This window comes from Vulpes lagopus, chromosome 2, assembly GCF_018345385.1.
Source record: "Vulpes lagopus strain Blue_001 chromosome 2, ASM1834538v1, whole genome shotgun sequence".
NCBI lineage: Eukaryota > Metazoa > Chordata > Mammalia > Carnivora > Canidae > Vulpes > Vulpes lagopus.
In genome coordinates, this window is record NC_054825.1 from 84,191,382 (window position 1) to 84,211,271 (window position 19,890).

At 37.7% G+C, this 19,890-nt stretch overlaps 1 protein-coding gene across 2 annotated transcripts in view; it reads right to left on the minus strand.

Moving 5' to 3' along the window:
- SGK1 (serum/glucocorticoid regulated kinase 1) overlaps positions 1–19,890 on the minus strand; it is a 115,210-nt gene that overhangs the window by 26,163 nt on the left and 69,157 nt on the right. For both annotated transcript variants that reach the window (XM_041744575.1, XM_041744576.1), the window contains one exon: positions 12,321–12,396. In XM_041744575.1, the coding sequence (XP_041600509.1) occupies positions 12,321–12,396 (76 nt within the window). The remainder of the gene's footprint in view (positions 1–12,320; positions 12,397–19,890) is intronic.

Below are 19,890 nucleotides of genomic sequence, written 5' to 3' on the forward strand. Positions count from 1 at the left end.
TCTTAGGGTTGATTTCCTTCTAGTTCCTCTCCATTTTACAAATGAGCTGTCTGGAGGCTCCTTGCCCTAAATTCCAATTCTGTGTTCATTTAGAGCATCCCAGATTATACTTCTCCATATCCCCATGGTCCTCCTTCCCCCAATGCATCTCACCCCTCCATTCCCAATATCTTCTTCTCTGTCCCACACCTGCCCATTTTTGTGGGCCATTTCATCCTTGTGAAAGCCTGTTTTCATTATCAGTCATTGACCTATTCTTTTTATGATGTATAATTTTAAAATCGAAAAGTATCTTTCTTCAAATTTTCAAAACTATGTTTATATTTGACTAAATAAAATTCTTCTGTTATTAAGACAACACTCCCAAGCCCTTTTTTTATTGTTTTTTCCTATGATGACATATGACCTCCTGAAATATTATTATCTCATGCATTATGCATCATGTGTTATGGGGCACTCTTCTTGGGCAAAAAGAAAGCTGTCAGGGGCAGAATATTTCAGCATGTTTAAAATAATAAAATACATTAGGAAATTTTCAGATCAGCAGCAAACAAAATCCACTACATTTTAAAAATATGTCTGATTAGTCTGACACACCTGATTAGTCTGACGCAAACTAGTAAAACAAAATGCCCATTAAAATGTGAGAAAAAGGGCAGCCCAGGTGGCTCAGCGGTTTAGAGCAGCCTTCAGCCCAGGGCGTGATCCTGGAGACCCGGGATCGAGTCCCATGTCCGGCTCCTTGCATGGAGCCTGCTTCTCCCTCTGCCTGTGTCTCTGCCTCTCTCTCTGTGTCTCTCATGAATAAATAAATAAAATCTTTTAAAAAATGTGAGAAAAATATGTGGAATATAAAAAATAGTGAAAAGGACTTTAAAGGAAAGGAGGTGAACTAAGTGAGGGAAAATTAGAGAGGGAGACAAACCATGAGAGACTCCTAACTCTGGGAAACAAACAAAGGGTTGTGGAAGGGGAGGTGAGTGGGGGCTTGGGGTAACTGGGTGACAGGCACTGAGAAGGGCATTTGATGGGATGAGCATTGGGTGTTATACTAGATGTTGGCAAATGGAATTTAAATAAAATATTTTTTTAATTGTGAGAAAACGATCTTTTCCAAAACTGTGAAGTTGCATTTAATCTACTTTCCTTGCATTTGCTAAAGGAGAAAATTTTCTGGTACCATTTTAGCTATAATGAAATGCCCTTTAATACTATGAAAATCAAAGATCTTTGACATGAATGATCTGAATAAAATGGGCACCAAGAAATACTGTGTGAAAACATTTAGAAAGAGTTCTGGGGAATCAGAAAAATCAGCCATTGTGAAACTCAGTTCAGCCTTGTGTAAAACAGCAGCAATAGCAAGTAATTTTGGTCATCACACAGAGGAAGAAACAACTGTGAGTTCAACAAAGATGGAAACAAATTTTGCTCCAATGTAAAGCTTTAGAAAGCTAAACTCTTAATTTCCATGATCTGAGGCAGAGGGAAGGGGGCTTCCCTGTGTTGAGCTGAACTATCTGCAGTCACATATGCACACATTTGGCAGCAGGATAATCGGGGGGGGGGGGGGATTGAATTTGACAAACTTTTGCCATCAACATAACTTAAATGCTACTGTCTTTAAATGGAGGAGTTTTGAGATGATATTTTGCTACTCACTGGGATAAAGAATTCATCCTTGAACTTGGAACCCTCTATACCACTGTAAAAGGTTAAAGTCATGTAAAAATGACTTCAGTTGCTTTATAGATCTTTGCTGAAGAAGGTGATATTTTATCTAAATGACTAGGTCATGTCTAAGGCTCTTTCCAGCTTGAGGATTTTATGTCCAGCCATATGTCTATTTTCAGGAAACTTATCAGTCTTGTGTCTGGGGAACCAGATAACAGTTGACAGTGAATAATGAGCTTTGTGGTTCAGGCAGCTATAGGTCCAGTAAAGCAGGAGATAGTAACATCAATGACAAAAATAAAATACATTCTTTCAACCCATGGTTTGTAATCCCTAAATAGAGCAGGGGTATCTGTGTTCAGATTTGTATATGTGACATAATTCTATCTACAAGTAAGAAGAGCTAATATAAATTGAGCCCAAGCTATATACTGGATATACTTCCGAGTACCTTTACCTGCATTGTTTCCTTTGACTTTCACAAAACTCTATGACCTATTATAAATATTACATTTTTTGCAGGTGAAAAAAAGGGAAGTGTAGAAGAGTGAAACCGTTTGTCCAAGTCCCACGGATAATAAGCAATGAGGTTGGTGGCCAACTCAGCTGGCCCTTCTCAGGAGTTCACAGCCTAACCACAGAGGAAGGTGAACTGCTGAGCCATTTCCTGTTGCTTCACACATGCTCACTGGTGAGCCTGGCCAAATGGCTTGCTGGTCAACTCTAACGTGAGTGAGTTGAGTCCAGCTGACTGAGAGATGTGGTTCAGGAAACCAAGGGTGATTATGGCTACTTGATCTATGATGGTGGAAACTAATACCAAGTTTGATTTTGAAAAGATTGAGTTGGAGAAATAGGGTCATTCAGAAATGCATCGAGTGCAGTCTTTATGATTGTATCCCTGTTCCTTGCAAAGCCTACCTCTACTGCTGCTGCCATTGGTGGCATTGGTGAACTCTGGGATTCCTCACTCTGGGTGAGATGACCTTACTAATGAGATGACTCCCTTTCTGTAGTTAGAACCTGAGTAAATGAGGTCAGTCCACTTAAAAGATTTTTACATGTCCAGAGATTTTTATTCAATGGTTTTATCTTTAATAGCAAGAGGCAAAGTCTACACTGGCCAGCATGTATCAGATGGCAAGTTTCTGTGTAAGCAGATCTTATTTAATTTGTTTCATGTTTTTCTTTTTTGTTAGATAATGGCATACTTTGAGGGAAGAAGCAACTGTTTTCTGGATATAAATATGAGAGTACTTGCTTTTTAAGAAAAAAAAATCTAGAAATCATGTTTCTTTGCTTTTTAAAACCTATATAATGAAGTCCTCCCTCTCCTTATATTAATTCAATGATCTAATTTTATATATTCTCTGAAATATTTCTGTAGTCCATATGTTTTTAAACTATGAATCATTTTGTTTCTACATTTGGCACATAAGCTATTACTACTCTTGAATAAATATGAATATACCACTTTATAGTGATTTCCACATCCCCAGAAATTTGGGTTGAATTTTAAAATGTGATGACTCATTAGAAAATATAAAGAAACAATGCATAATCCTGAAAAACATAAGAGAAAATTCATTTCTTTTTCCCTCTGGAAAAAAAATTGCACAACAATGATTCTTGCTCTTTAACTTTTGCTTGAAAGAAATATAGACATTCTGAAAATCCCAACGGTAGAATTACATTTCCTCGTTAAAAGGTGGCTTTAAATCAAAGCCCAGAGAGAACATCAGAGGGTAATATTCTCCTACCTGGCAAATCAAGCACGCAGTTAAAATCATACCATTTGCAAAAGAAACCTTATTGTTTAACCACTTCATTATCTGACTTCCTCTAAGCAAAGAGCATTATCTGTGTAGACAGTACGAGGAGTACTGGAAAAAATGCACATTTTGAAAGTGTGGAGAAACTCAAATCTACCTTGAAATTCAAATTTAAGAGACTGTTACAGGCCACTACAGGACCAGCAATTGAAAAGCAAAGGTGTGAAAAAACAAGCAACTCAGGTTTCAAAGCCTAAAAATAAAGAAAATAGGAAAGAGCCTAAACTTGTGTAGCCTGTTTGCTCAGTGTCAGAACAAATGCTGGGAATGTGCGAGAGTCTAGTCCAATGAAAACAAGTGTGGGTGGTAGGATTATGGGTGATTAATTTTCTTCCTTTCTGTATTTTCCATTTCTTCCCTATGATGAAATGCTACTTCTATATTATGTTTTTTTTTAAACTTTTAAAAATTACTTTTGTTTCTCTAACTACCATATCTACACATGGCAACTGAGCAAGCCAGTTCTCTCACTCCCTCAGACGGTGAGTATGAGTATCTAGACAATCTCACCAGATTCAGGGTGCGCTCATCCTCAGTTAGTCTTTATTTTGAAATAATATAATTTTAAAATTTAGCATCTCTTTCTATCAGCGTGGACTAATTACCCCTACTATTTAACTCTACTTAAAAACTATATATCAAGAGACTATATGTTAGGTTAAATAAGTAAAATACTCTTATGATGGTTGGCTTTGAATGGAAATGTGCCATTCGCTGAAATATATCTGCTGTAGGAAATGATGGAATAATTATATCACAATTATTTCAGGAGTTGGTAAATGTTCACATAATCAAATTCATACTGTGACTAGAATATTGCCTTTGTAAAGAATCTACTTACAGGCTCAAGTGTTTGCATGTTGCAGAAGGATGGCTCTAAAGTTGCTTTAGCTTGTGTTTACATTTAACAGAATTGAAGATATTTAGGAAAAGTTGTAGTTGGAGTACTAATATGCTGAAGAACAAAGGACACACAGCAGTGTAGAAACCACAGCAGAAATAATTTCATCCCTCAGATTCAAATTCTAAGAAAACTACTAATATACTAGAAAGACCTTTAAATTCCTAAGCCTGAGGGGTGTAAATCTTAAAGAACACAGATTCTAGTTAAGACATATCATAGTCAAACTGACAAAAACCAAAGATTAAAAAAATTAAAGCAGCCAGTGAAAGATGACATATTGTATTCAGATATTTTGTGCTTATGGATTAGAAAAATTAATGTTGTCAAAATGTCCATACTACACCAAACAATCTATAGATTCAATGCAGTCCCTATCAAAATATAAACAATATTTTTCACAGAACTAGGACAAATAATCCTAAAATGTATATATGCAATCACAAATGACTTGAATAGCCAAAGCAACTTTGAGAATAAATATCAAAGGTAAAGATATCACTATGCACTGTGATGTTTATAGTAGCATTACCTATAAGAGCCAAACTAAGGGAGCAGCCCATTTGACCATCAATAGATGGATAAAGAAAATAGGATAAATCTATATCTATATATATCTATATAAAATGGAATATTATTCAGCCATAAAAAATGAAATCTTATCATTTGCAGTAACACAGATGGAGGTAGAGAGTATAATGCTAAGAGAAATAAGTCAGTCAGAAGAAGACACAATAGCATATGATTTCATCATATGTGGAATTTAGCCAACAAAACAAATGAACAAAGGAAAAAAAAAGATAGAGACAAATCAAGAAATATACTCTTAATTATAGGAGAACAAAATAATGGTTACCTGAGGGGGGAGTAATGGGAAAATGGGTTAAATAGGTGATGGGGATTAAATGTCCTTGCTGTGCTGAGCACTGGGTGGTGTGTGGAAGTGTTGAATCACTACATTGTACACCTGAAACTAATATAACACACTGTATATGAACTAACTGGAAATAAAATAAAAACTTAATAATAAAGGAGATGATGTATTACAATCCTAGATTTCAAGATATACTATAAAGCTATAGCAATCTAAATAGTGTGGTACTGGCACAAAAATAGACATACAGATCAAAAGAACAGAACAGACAACCAAGAAATAAAATCACATTTATATGGTCAATTAATCTACAGCAAAGGAGGCAGGAATAGACAATGGGGGAAGACAGTCTCTTCAACAAATGGTGTTGGGAAAAATGGACCACTACATGCAAAAGAATAAAACTAGACCACTATACACACTACATACAAAAAAATAAAAATAAAATGAATCAAAGATAAATGTGAGACCTGAAGCTATAAAACTCCATAAAGAAAACATAGGCAGGATTTCTTGGACATTAGTCTTAGCAACATTTTCTAGCTATGACTCCTGAGGCAAGGGGAACAAAAGAAAATAAACTACTAGGACTACACCAAAATAAAAAAGCTTTTGCCCAGCATAGGACACCATCAACAAAACAAAAAGGCGACTTAATAAATGGGAGAAGATATTTGCAAATGACATATCTGATAAAAGGTTAATATCCAAGATATATAGAAGACTTACCATGACTCAACACAAAAAAAACCCCAAATAATCTGATTTAAAAATGGGTGGAGAACCTCAATAGACATTTTTCCAAAGAAGACATACAGATGACCAACAGACACTTGAAAAGATGTTCAATGTCACTAATCATCATGTGAAAATGCAAATCAAAACCACAATCACCTTACACCTATCAGAGTGGCTAAAATATAAAACACAAGAAATAACAAGTGTTGGTGAGGATGTACAGAAAAAGGAACTCCCTTTCACTGTTAGTGGGAATGCAAACTGGTACAGCTACTGTGGAGAACAGTATGAAGATTCCTAAAAAATTAAAAATAGAAATACCATTTTATTCAGTAATTCTACTACTGGCTATTTAACCAAAGAAAACAAAAACACTAATTTGAAGAGATATATGCAGCCTTATTAGGATAACCAAGATATGGAAGCAATCTAAGTGTCCATCCATAGATGGATGAATAGAAGAGATGCGGTGTGCACATTCTTTTTTATGACTGAATAATATTCCATTATATATACATAGATACCTATGTATAGATATAAACATTCCAAAAAAAAAAAAAAACAAACAAAGATTTTTCCAGTAGGATTTAAAAGGAAAACTTAACTATAAGAGATCTGTATGAGAAGCATTTTAAGTGTAAGATAGATAAGTTGAAAGTAAACGGATAGAAAAGATATAGAACTTTGGGATGCAGCAAAAGCAGTCCTGAGGGGGAATACATTGCAATACAAGCATCCATTCAAAAACTGGAAAGAACTCAAATACAAAAGCTAACCTTACACATAAAGGAGCTAGAGAAAAAACAGCAAATGGACCCTACACCCAGCAGAAGAAGAGAGTTAATTAAAATTCGAGCAGAACTCAATGAAATCGAGACCAGAACTGTGGAACAGATCAACAGAACCAGGAGTTGGTTCTTTGAAAGAATTAATAAGATAGATAAACCATTAGCCAGCCTTATTAAAAAGAAGAGAGAGAAGACTCAAATTAGTAAAATCATGAATGAGAAAGGAGAGATCACTACCAACACCAAGGAAATACAAACGATTTTAAAAACATATTATGAATATGTTTTTCATTTTCTACGCCAATAAATTAGGCAATCTAGAAGAAATGGACGCATTCCTGGAAAGCCACAAAGTACCAAAAACTGGAGCAGGAAGAAATAGAAAACCTGAACAGGCCAATAACCAGGGAGGAAATTGAAGCAGTCATCACAAACCTCCCAAGACACAAGAGTCCAGGGTCAGATGGCTTCCCAGGGGAATTCTATCAAACGTTTAAAGAAGAAATCATACCTATTCTACTAAAGCTGTTTGGAAAGATAGAAAGAGATGGAGTACTTCCAAACTTGTTCTATGAGGCCAGCATCACCTTAATTCCGAAACCAAAGACCCCACCCAAAAGGAGAATTACAGACCAATATCCCTGATGAACACGGATGCAAAAATTCTCAACAAGATACTAGCCAATAGGATCCAACAACACATTAAGAAAATTATTCACCATGACCAAGTAGGATTTATCCCTGGGACACAAGGCTGATTCAACACTCGTAAAACCATCAATGTGATTCATCATATCAGCAAGAGAAAAACCAAGAACCATATGATCCTCTCATTAGATGCAGAGAAAGCATTTGACAAAATACAGCATCCATTCCTGATCAAAACTCTTTGGAGTGTAGGCATAGAGGGAACTTTCCTCGACATCTTAAAAGCCATCTACGAAAAGCCCACAGCAAATATCATTCTCAATGGGGAAGCACTGGAAGCCTTTCCCCTAAGATCAGGAACAAGACAGGGATGTCCACTCTCACCACTGCTATTCAACATAGTACTGGAAGTCCTCGCCTCAGCAATCAGACAACAAAAAGACATTAAAGGCATTCAAATTGGCAAAGAAGAAGTCAAACTCTCCCTCTTCACCGATGGCCTGATACTCTACATAGAAAACCCAAAAGCCTCCACCCCAAGATTGCTAGAACTCATACAGCAATATGGCAGTGTGGCAGGATACAAAAATCAATGCCCAAAAATCAGTGGCATTTCTATACACTAACAATGAGACTGAAGAAAGAGAAATTAAGGAGTCCATCCCATTGACAATTGCACCCAAAAGCATAAGATACCTAGGAATACACCTAACCAAAGAGGTAAAGGATCTATACCCTAAAAACTATAGAACACTTCTGAAAGAAATTGAGGAAGACAAAAAGAGATGGAAAAATATTCCATGCTCATGGATTGGCTGAATTAATATTGTGAAAATGTCACTGTTACCCAGGGCAATTTACACGTTTAATGCAATCCCTATCAAAATACCATGGACTTTCTTCAGAGAGTTAGGACAAATTATTTTAAGATTTGTGTGGAATCAGAAAAGACCCCGAATAGCCAGAGGAATTTTAAAAAAGAAAACCATATCTGGGGGCATCACAATGCCAGATTTCAGGTTGTACTTCAAAGCTGTGGTCATCAAGACAGTGTGGTACTGGCACAAAAACAGACACATAGATCAATGAACAGAATAGAGAACCCAGAAGTGGACCCTGAACTTTATGGTCAACTAATATTTGATAAAGGAGGAAAGACTATCCGCTGGAAGAAAAACAGTCTCTTCAATAAATGGCGCTGGGAAAATTGGACATCCACATGCAGAAGAATGAAACTAGACCACTCTCTTTCACCATATACAAAGATAAACTCAAAATGGATGAAAGATCTAAATGTGAGACAAGATTCCATCAAAATCCTAGAGGAGAACACAGGCAACACTTTTTTTGAACTCGGCCACAGTAACTTCTTGCAAGATACATCCACGAAGGCAAAAGAAACAAAAGCAAAAATGAACTATTGGGACTTCATCAAGATAAGAAGCTTTTGCACAGCAAAGGATACAGTTAACAAAACTCGAAGACAACCTACAGAATGGGAGAAAATATTTGCAAATGACGTGTCAGATAAAGGGCTAGTTTCCAAGATCTATAAAGAACTTATTAAACTCAACACCAAAGAAACAAACAATCCAATCATGAAATGGGCAAAAGACATGAAGAGAAATCTCACAGAGGAAGACATAGACATGGCCAACAGGCACATGAGAAAATGCTCCGCATCACTTGCCATCAGGGAAATACAAATCAAAACCACAAGGAGATCCCACCTCACACCAGTGAGAATGGGAAAAATTAACAAGGCAGGAAACCACAAATGTTGGAGAGGATGTGGAGAAAGGGGAACCCTCTTACACTGTTGGTGGGAATGTGAACTGGTGCAGCCACTCTGGAAAACTGTGTGGAGGTTCCTCAAAGAGTTAAAAATAGACCTGCCCTACGACCCAGCAATTGTACTGTTGGGGATTTACCCCAAAGATACAGATGCAATGAAACGCTGGGACACCTGCACCCCGATATTTCTAGCAGCAATGTCCACAATAGCCAAACTGTGGAAGGAGCCTCAGCGTCCATCGAAAGATGATGGATAAAGAAGATGTGGTTTATGTATACAATGGAATATTACTCAGTCAGTATAAATGACAAACACCCACCATTTGCTTCAATGTGGATGGAACTGGAGGGTATTATGCTGAGTGAAGTAAGTCAATCGGAGAAGGACAAACATTGTATGTTCTCATTCATTTGGGGAATATAAATAATAGTGAAAGGGAATATAAGGGAAGGGAGAAGAAATGTGTGGGAAATATCAGGAAGGGAGACAGAACATAAAGACTCCTAACTCTGGGAAATGAACTAGGGGTGGTGGAGGGGGAGGAGGGCCGAGGGTGCGGGTGAATGGGTGACAGGCACTGAGGGGGACACTTGACGGGATGAGCACTGGGTGTTATTCTGTATGTTGGTAAATTAAACACCAATAAAAAATTAATTTATTAAAAAAAAAAAGAAAAGATATAGAAGACTAGGCATGAGAAGGGTGGTGTGGCTGTATTAATATCAGAAAAAAAAACAAACTTGAAGCAAAGCCTTCATGAGAGATAAAGTGATACATGATCAATTCATTAGAAAATTATAACTTATAAAAATGTATGTGCTTAATATCAGACCTTTGAAATATATGAAAGAATTAAAAGAAGCCAAAGATAATTCCACCAGCATAGATAGGGATTTTCCTGTGTCTCAGGAATTGACTGAACAATGAGCCTCTTTTTCCTTCCCTCCCAAAATCATAGACATAGACCCTAGTCTGAGACTTGGTTACTGGGGAAGCTCTTTGCTAGATGAGCCACTGCAGAGGGAACACTGTATCTTTGTAATCTCATCAATGACACAAAAGTAATTTTTAAAAAAGTTTTTTAAATGAGTAGACCTGAAGTATTTCTATTATTTGTCTACATGTTCTACATTAGTTTTTTTTTAAGATTTTATTTATTTATTTGAGAGGAGAGAGAGAGGGAGAGCGCAAGCATGGGGAGCAGCAGGCAGAGGGAGAAGCAGGCTCCTCACTGAGCCCACATGGGGTTTGATCCCAGGACCCCGAGATCATGACCTGAGCTGAAGGCAAACACTTAATTGAACCTCCCAGGTACCTCTGCTCTCATTTTTCTTGTAACATAATTTTTCTAGCTCCAGAAAGTGCCTGAACACTATTTTCTGGGCCTGTCCTGCATAGATTCCCTTCCCATTCCAGTCTCTCTACAGAATTTTAGGAACCATTTTTATTTTTCAATTGTGATGTTTTGTTCGACGCAGCTTCTTCACAACAAATGTGCTGTGAGTCTTAATAGTGCTATTAGCCAGTGGATGGCTTGTTTTAATTTGTGGTTGTACTACTAATGGACCAAAAGGATAGCATAAATAGGCCAATTTACTTCCATGTTTTTCATCTCTGTTCAAAAAGCAGAAAACAAGACAGAATACTTTTTTTGACAGAGGAAATTGATAGAAAGTTTAGACTATCAGCCTGGCCTTTGAAAAAGAAAAAGGCATGAGAGGGTTTTGTACTCCTCTACTCAGCCCCCCTGCTTCTGCCAATGGGCATAGTCTCTGACTCTCTTTTATAGAAGAAAGATGAAAGCAGGGACTTAGCCCACATTGGTTCTTACAAGACAGCTTCTTCTAAGGAAGCATGTTCTAGAACTGGGCGAGCAGGCTCTCCGACCTACTCCCAGCTCTGGTATTTTCTGGTCATAAGCTTTGGGTCTGTCAGCTAACCTCTTTCAGGGTCTGATTTTATCTCTTAAACAGGGACGGTGAGAACAGGTTGCCCCTCCTGTTTCACAGGGTTGCCACAAACACTAAATTAGATTCTGATGAACACACTCCATAAAGCTGTGAGGCCTCATCCAAATATGAGGTATCATCTCTACTACTCTACTACTGCTTTCTACTGAATTAGATCTGGGCAGCTCGGGTGGCTCAGTGGTTTAGTGCCGCCTTTGGCCCAGGGCCTGATCCTGGAGACCAGGGATTGAAGCCCACGTCGGGCTCCCTGCATGGAGCCTGCTTCTCCCTCTGCCTGTGTCTCTGCCCTTCTCCCTTTCTCTGTGTCTCTCATTAGCAAATAAATAATAAAAATCTTAAAAAAAAAAGAATCTACTGAATTACATCCTACTTAATTAGAAAAGGTGAAAGCTCTAGTAACACTCTCTTAGGTATTTTAGCTACTTTGGCTTAACCTTCTCTTTTTATTTCTAGTGGGTCTTTACCTCATGTAATTAGGTTTCACGTTTCAACACTGAAAAAAAAAAAAAAGGAAAAAAATCTTCCATGTCCACACCATACTCTTTGTCCGAGGGTAATTTTTAATTACACAACCTGAAGCATATTCTCTATGATCTCAGAAAGTGAGATTCCTCTGATTCTGACTAGATTCATACTCCTGGATAGAAATCATGCCTGCCCTCCACTATGCATTCTCAAGTATGACTCACCTTGGGTTTTTAAATCCACTTCCTCTGGAAGACAAACTGGGGCCAGTGTATTTGCCCACCTTATCCTCTGTCCTCCACCCCAGGAAATAGACTCATTCCTCTGTTGCCCCCAATGCTTGAAGATATTTCATACTCCATAAAGCTACACCTGATCATATATGAGGTTTAGATACTAAAAAATAAGATAAAATAAAAGGACTTGCATTATATATATATATAACATACAAATACATATATAAAATTGATTGTGAAGTATATAGTCAAGTGTTGGTTGGACTAGGCATAGGCAAACAAAGAAGCGAAACACAATTCCACCGCCCCCCCCCCCCGCCAACCTTGCCTTTGTGTGGAGCTTTACTACATAATGCTTCCTGGACATCACAGGGCCAGAGTGTATTTTTCCAATAATACCTGAATCATCATTAGTCCAGAAGGTTCTTGGGTCAGGCTTGGTCAGGATGCTGGCATGATTACATGGCTCTTTCGCCTTGAAAACATAAGGAGAAAACAAGTGATGTGAAAATAGATTCACTGTTTCAGCTGTTTCCAACCTACAGTCCTATAGGCAAAATTCCAAGGCTGAAGCTCGCACATGCAGCACATCCCTTCAGTCTTGGGCAAATTGGGATCATTGGTGACCCTTGATCTGATGCAGTTTCACTGCCAGAGCTTGTGGCTGGATAAGCACATGGCTGCTGGAGCTCAGCTTCCATTACCTCCCTTGCCCTGTGCTTTTAGCAGTGTGCAAACTTGTACAGCTCTGCACAGAGGCCTTGTAGCACTAGCAACATATTAATGTAAGGACCCTTATCACATGAAATGTGTTTTGGACTCGTACATAACAGAAATGGTACCTTTAGTATATATACTTGGGAAAACACATGATAAGGGAGAGCAATTTTTAATTCAGTAGCACTAGGAATGCCTGGGTGGCTCAGTGGTTGAGTGTCTGCCTTTGGCTCAGGTCCTGATCCCAGGATCCTGGGATCGAGTCCCCCATCGGGCTCCCCACAGGGAGCCTGCTTCTCCCTCTGCCTGTGTCTCTGCCTCTCCCTCTCTGTGTCTTTCATGAATAGATAAATAAATAAATCTTTAATAAAAATAATGCAGTAGCACTTTAAAATGAATTCTTCTGAAACTAATACCACACTATATGTTAACTAATGAGAATTAAATAAAACCTTGAAACAAAAAAACTAAATGAATTCTTATTTTATAATTAAAACAATCTATATTTTAAAAATAGTAGCATGTGCACATATGCAATATGTATATTATGCATCTAACCTAATGGCTCTGCCTAGCGCGTATCCAAATAATAGATTCTTCACAATAATTTCCAGGGAACAGCAATAACCCTTTTTGGGGGTGTAACTTTATACTAATGTGATGTGTGGCTTTCAACTATATTTTAAATTGGGGAAATATAAATCTTAGTGTTAAGGACATTCCATTTATGGATGTTTTGTATCTATAATTTGATTACTGTGAAAGTCTCTATGACTATTTAATGGATAAATTCCCTCCATTGCAGCAACAATCAAAATACTCAAGAATGTCATGTAATGCCTTGTTTAGTTCTGCTGACCTCTTCTTTCCATAGCAGATCTTTACTGATGGAAGAAGCAGCGCATCAATTTACAATCTGGCACAAGCTCCTTCGCTTGTGAACTACTATCAAAGAACGTGTAGAAATCAGGGTCTCAGAGAGTTATTTCCTCCCTTATATTCATTGCAGCATCATTCACAACAGCCAAGACATAGAAACAATCTAAATGTCTCTAGACAGTTGAATGGATCAAGAAAATGTGATATATACAGACAATGAAGTATTATTTTGCCTTAAAGAGAGAAGGAAATCCTATCATCTGCAACAACATGGATAAACCTTGAGGACTTTATGCTAAGGGAAATAAGCCAAACACAAAGGGACAAATATGCATGATACTACTTTTCTGAAGTAGTCGAACACATAAAATCAGAGAGTAGAATGGTGGTTACCAGGGGCTGGGGAAGTAGGAAGCAGAGGGAGTGGATATAAAGTTTCAGTTACGCAAAGTGATTAATTTCTAGAGATCTGCTGAACAATGTTGTGTCCAGAGTTTATATAACTGTAATGTACACTGAAAATATCTGTTAGTAGAGAAGATCTCATGGTCATCATTCTTACTACACACAAAAAAATCTAGGGATCAGTCACCTTCCTCCACCTGTTAATATAATAGATGGGCACATAAACTATTTGATAAATAAAAATGCAAATAGTCTACATTTTATTAATGGAATTTTCTGGTAATGTGAAGTGTTTTTAATTGATGGGAAACATGATTTTGGAAGTAAAATCGTGGTTAAAAAAATCATGAAAATATAAATATCAAGGAAAAAAAAAAAAAAGAATGTATGGACTAGCACCATTCCCTGGCTGACATTTTGAGCAGCAATTCAAAAATCTCTCAAACTTCACTAAGTGGCCTCAGTATGAATGCCTTCAAAGGAATAACATATTCCACTAAAATACTGCCCTAATTGTTAGTTGAATTACAGGCTGGATCCTTGAAACTTTGCTCACCAGTTCTAGTTCTCTCTTGAGTTGATAGAACAGATTTGCTCTCTTTGAAAAATAATTCCTCAAATATTTGAGAGGAGCCATCCTGTCTCACCTTAGCCTTCCATTTCTAGATTGGCAGGCCTCTCTCCTTCCTCTGTTCCTCATGAAATGGTTTTAAGTCTCTTTACTGAGGTAAAAATTTCAGGCACACACAAAAGTCAACCTTTTGTGTTTATGTACCTATCCTCAGCTTTTAACAGTTTTCAACACTTTACCATTTTACCAATCTTAGTTCATCCATTCCCTTCTTTTTTAGGCTGGACTATTGTGAAGCAAATACCAGACATCATGACACTTCATCTATAATTTCTTTAGAATGTTTTTAACCAATGACTTTTTTTTTCCATAACCACATGCCATTAGCACAACCAACAATTTCAACAATACTTAGATTTATTAAAGTTCAATGAAGGCTATTAAGGTTTATTTATTTAATAAATGACAGCATAAACATTCTGAAGAACAGAATGAGCCCTTGCACTATTTTGTGTACAGTGCGCTTTGGAACTGATGATTTAAAAAGAGATCCTTTAAAATTGTGAGTTCAACAAAGTCAACAGAATTTAGCCTCACTTATTTAAATCCTTACAGGATTGGGGGGGGGGAGGTTATCTTAAAAAATATTTTTCTAATAGAAGTGGTACTTTCAATTTATTTCTAACATGTCCCTGAGGGAAAAGAGGGTAAATCTCCTTGCCTAATAGAATTGAAAGTTTTAGAGTGCAAGGGTGAAGGAAAGATTACTTCTAGAAGGTCATTGCTAAATGCTTATTCCTTAGAGTTTTGAGATCTAGAAGTACTTTCATAAGTTACTATAACATTAGAACATTAGAAAGATAAGGGCATTTGAACAGGGATAAAAGTAGTTTAATATAAGAAGGTAAGGTACGTAAGAATATCACATTTAGAGAGATGTCAGATGTTCAGAAATTTTGGACAAGCTCTGGGAAATAAACCTGGGAATAAGTCGTTAGAGACTCCACTGACATGAAAAATGAGCCAGATCATAATTCTATAAAATGCTTTCAATTAATGACAAATTGTAATATTTGCAGGATTGCTGGAAAGGAAAGAGTTATGGTCACCTTCTTTCACTTTATCTTGATTTCAAGAACATTGGCCCACAATAAATAAATATACATGCATATATTAATAATTTAAAATCACCTGTGGTGATGATACAGGAAAAATAAACCAGAACATATGGGTTTGTCCCTGATTTACTTTTGACTTATTTATAATTTGCACATGACTTTTTATGACTTTGGTAGTATGCTACTAATAGAATACTGTTAAACTCATAAGTTATTCCTAAAATACAATAGGGACTCTCAAAATGCTGGTCTCTTCTTAACCAGGGAAGTTGATGCTCTCCCATCTCAGGTTACACAATATTCAAAAGTCAGCAAGAACATTTTATATCTAGGGAAGTAAGATTTTGCTTCTCAAACTGCTTTAGTGAGGCTTTTGAAAATGTCCTCTAGATGCTATCGCGGGATATAAAGCCATCCTGCAAATACTAAGCTTAAATTCAGTTCTGTTTATCCAGGGGAAGAAAAGTCTTCCTTGATTTTTTTTTTCTCTTGTATGGCTTTATTATATCTGCAAGTATCTATTAAGCTTTTGTTGAAGGCCAAGATGCTCTTCTGGTTTTTATAAGGGTGCAACAGAAACACATTGATCACTAGGACCCTACTTTCTGATTTGGAAGTAGGATATAGTCATCCACAAAGATGTCTATGGAACCTCATATTAAGTACCTCTAAATCCAAGATGAGGAATGTTATATAACTATTACATCTTGTCCATGTTTTAAAAAGGAAGCAGGGACTCCTGGGTGGCTCAGCGGTTGAGTATCTGCCTTTGGCTCAGGGTGTGATCCTGGGGTCTGGGATCAAGTCCACACTGGGCTCCCTGCGAGGAGCCTGCTTCTCCCTCTGCCTATGTCTCTGGCTCTCTCCCTCTGTGTCTCTTATGAATAAATAAATAAAATTTTTAAAAAAGGAAGCAATAGTGTGTGCAAAGTTATCGAGTAAGGCTTTAAGGAAAAGGGGGAAACTAGAGAAGGTTTGGAGAATATTGGCAATATTTGAATTGGTGGACAGGTGGTAGAAAAGCACCCAAAGTGGGAGGGCCAATACAAACAAAGGTGTAGGAGCAGAACTTTTTCTTTTTTAAAGATTTTATTTATTTATTCATGAGAGACACACAGAGAGAGGCAGAGACATAGGCAGAGGGAGAAGCAGGCTCCATGTAGGAAGCCTGATGCAGGATGCAATCTCAGGACCCTGGGATCACGCCCTGAGCCAAAGGCAGATGCTCAACTGCTGGGCCACCCAGGCAACCCAGGAGCAGAACTTAATAAGGCCTGGTCAGGCAATTGTTGGTGGAACAGTCTCATGGGAATAGAAGGCTCATGGGAGAAATGATTGGAGACTGGTAGAAGCCAGATGGTGAAACGCTTTGAATGTCAATGAATCCTTCACTCTGAGGGAATTCAAGAGCCTTGGCAGTTTGCATGAAAGACCAGAGTCACAAAGGATCAAAGCTAAGGAGATGAGGAGGCTGCTGTACCATCAGAGAAACATTGATGAGAGCATGATGAGCAAGGGCACTGTGAAAATAGAAAAAGCTGTGAAGGGCAGCTGCAATGATTTCATACGATTTGATGGATGGATGACTGAAAATGAGGGAAGATGGAGGAGTCCAAAACACTTCAGAGCTTTGGAACCTGGGGACCAGGAAGGATGGTCAAATGTGGTCAAGACTGTCCACAGTCCTTTGCAGCTAAAGGAACCACTCCACACTGGGCCTAATTTAATGTGGTGGGCTTGTGGAGGACATATGGGCCCTGGTTCATGTACTGCACCTGTAGTCCTTCTGGCAGCACCTGCTCCATCACTGACCTATCCCGACCATATCATCCTCGGGTGCTTAGTGGTGATGCTTGCACAGTTGTGGGTGGGTGGGTTTCTTCAGCCTCTACTCTAGGTTAATCCTCCATTTTTCTCATGGCAGGATGAGAATCCATCCACACTATTTCACTACAACAAACATCCCACAGTCTGTATATCTGGTATCACCAACCTCCTGACAGTGTACACAAGGATAATAGGAGTCTCGTCAAGAGATTCATCAAAGAATCTCCTCAGAGATCGTAAGTCTTATAGTTCTGAGTGAACTAATGATTTATCATCATTCAGTAGCTTAACATTAATTACATCCATGTGACATGGAGCATAGAGAATATTCTTGGCCTCCGAAGAGATTGTAATTCCAAGTAAGTAGACGAATGTTCTTTTGGAGGCTTTCTTTCACTTGCATTCTTGTTGTTTTTTTATATTTTTTGGTTTGGTCTTTGTGACTATGAATTGCTTAAGACAATTTACCATCCAACCCACTTTGCTTATTTATGTTTCCTGCCAGCCCAGCAAACATTCTAGTTCCAACCTCTGGTCTACATAAAATTAAGATGTTCACGTTAAACCTCTATTAAATCAGATGTTAGCAGAGTTGAAAGGATCAGAGATTTGGGGAGCTGGAAGAGATCTTTTGTCACCTCCCTCTTTACTTCATAGATGAGGATCTTGAGGACTAACAGGTAACGTAGCTTCAGTGAGTGACTTATTAAGGAATAGAGTCCAAGTCTTGACATTTCAAGATGCCTGTTGAGAACTGACTTTGGTTTCTAGAATTTGGATTTATCCTCAATTTTGGAATTAATTCAATTTTACATTTCATCAAATGAGTATTTGTGGATAACATATTGAAGAATAGGGACAATGCTAAGTAGAATAAATGGGAACCATGCTAGTGAAATAGACAGATGCATCCCTATTTTCTAGTGCCAGCAGTTGAGACAAGCACTTATGGGGGCAATAAAAAGGATGACATGAGTAGGGAGTCAGGCAATATGTGGTCATTTTATTTTTTACTTTTAGTTTTTAGTGATTTATATATTAGTTAGAGAGCAAGAGAGTGCAGGGAGGAGGGGTGAGGGAGAGGGAGAGCATCTCAAGCAGACTCCCCACTGAGTACAGAGCCTGAGGCCAGGCTGTATCCCATGACCCTGAGATCATGACCTGAACTTAGATCAAGAGTCAGGTGCTCAACTGATTGAGCCACCCAAGCACCCCAATACGTGGTCATTTAGAAACTTTAAGGGAGCACATCTTCATAGATATTTTTCAGTAATAGCATCAGAACCAGCAATCACACATTTTCATTTGTAAGTTAAAATACGAAACAAAGATGACACCGAGAGTTGGTTTGACTGGAATCCAGGTCAAACCTTTATATATTCTATACCAAAGCATATAATTAAATTCTTAAATGGAAATTACTTGGGGGCATGGTATTTGTAGATTGTGCCTGGCTCAGAAAAGGCAATCACTGCATATTCACTGACTACATCATTGGTTTGGTAGGATTTAAAAGATGGTAAAGGGGCCAGAGTTAGTTAATGTATCACAGAATAATAGTATTTTGTGGGTAGAATGGATTTAACACATGACTTAGTTTAGTCTCTTTATTTAATGGATAGGAAAACAAATTCTGAAAGAGGTAAAGTGACTTACAGAAGGTCACACCGATAGCCAGAAGTTATTTATGTTGTTTGCAATACCTCCACTGTGGTTAAGAGAAGCTTCCTTGCATTTATTTAAGATCAAAGTTGGTAGAAATAACTAGATATGGCTGTATAGAGCATGGGCTTTGGAGTCAGAATGATGTGTAATAAAATATGGCAGCCCCAGACTTGGCTATATGTATGACCCTGGAAAAGTTACATAATCTCTCTTAGCCTTGAAGAATAATCTTCAGAACTCTGCATAGATTCCGGCTCAATTCAATACATTATTTGGATTAGTCTCCTTATTAGAAAAGTTGGCAAAGTTAAAGTGAGGATTAGGTGTAGGCTTAGGCGTAGCTCCCTGTAGGGCTCAATAATTGACAGGAGTTATTAGCCATGGTCATAAAATCAAACATGGTAATAGGAGAATCATGACAGATTGCAGGCTAGAAGAGATAGAATCTTTTGACAGAAAAAGTTCTCTCTATTAACTGAATTATCTATATACAGATAGCAGTATCAAAAAAAAAAAAAAAAAAAGACTTCTTTCCAGGCATTGTGCTTGCTGAGCACTCAGACTAGAACTTTCTTTGTTCAGATATTTGCATAATTCTCACCTCTTCCAGCTCTTTGCTCGAATGTCATCCTCACAGTGAAGCCCTTCCTGACACCTTATTTAAAATGGAAATGTCTTTCCCTTTCTGCTTTTATTTCCTTGGGGCACTTCTATAATTGTCTCATTCATTTTTTTATGGTCTCTTATAAATTTCACGAGTCCAGAAGGTTTCTTGGCATGCAACAGA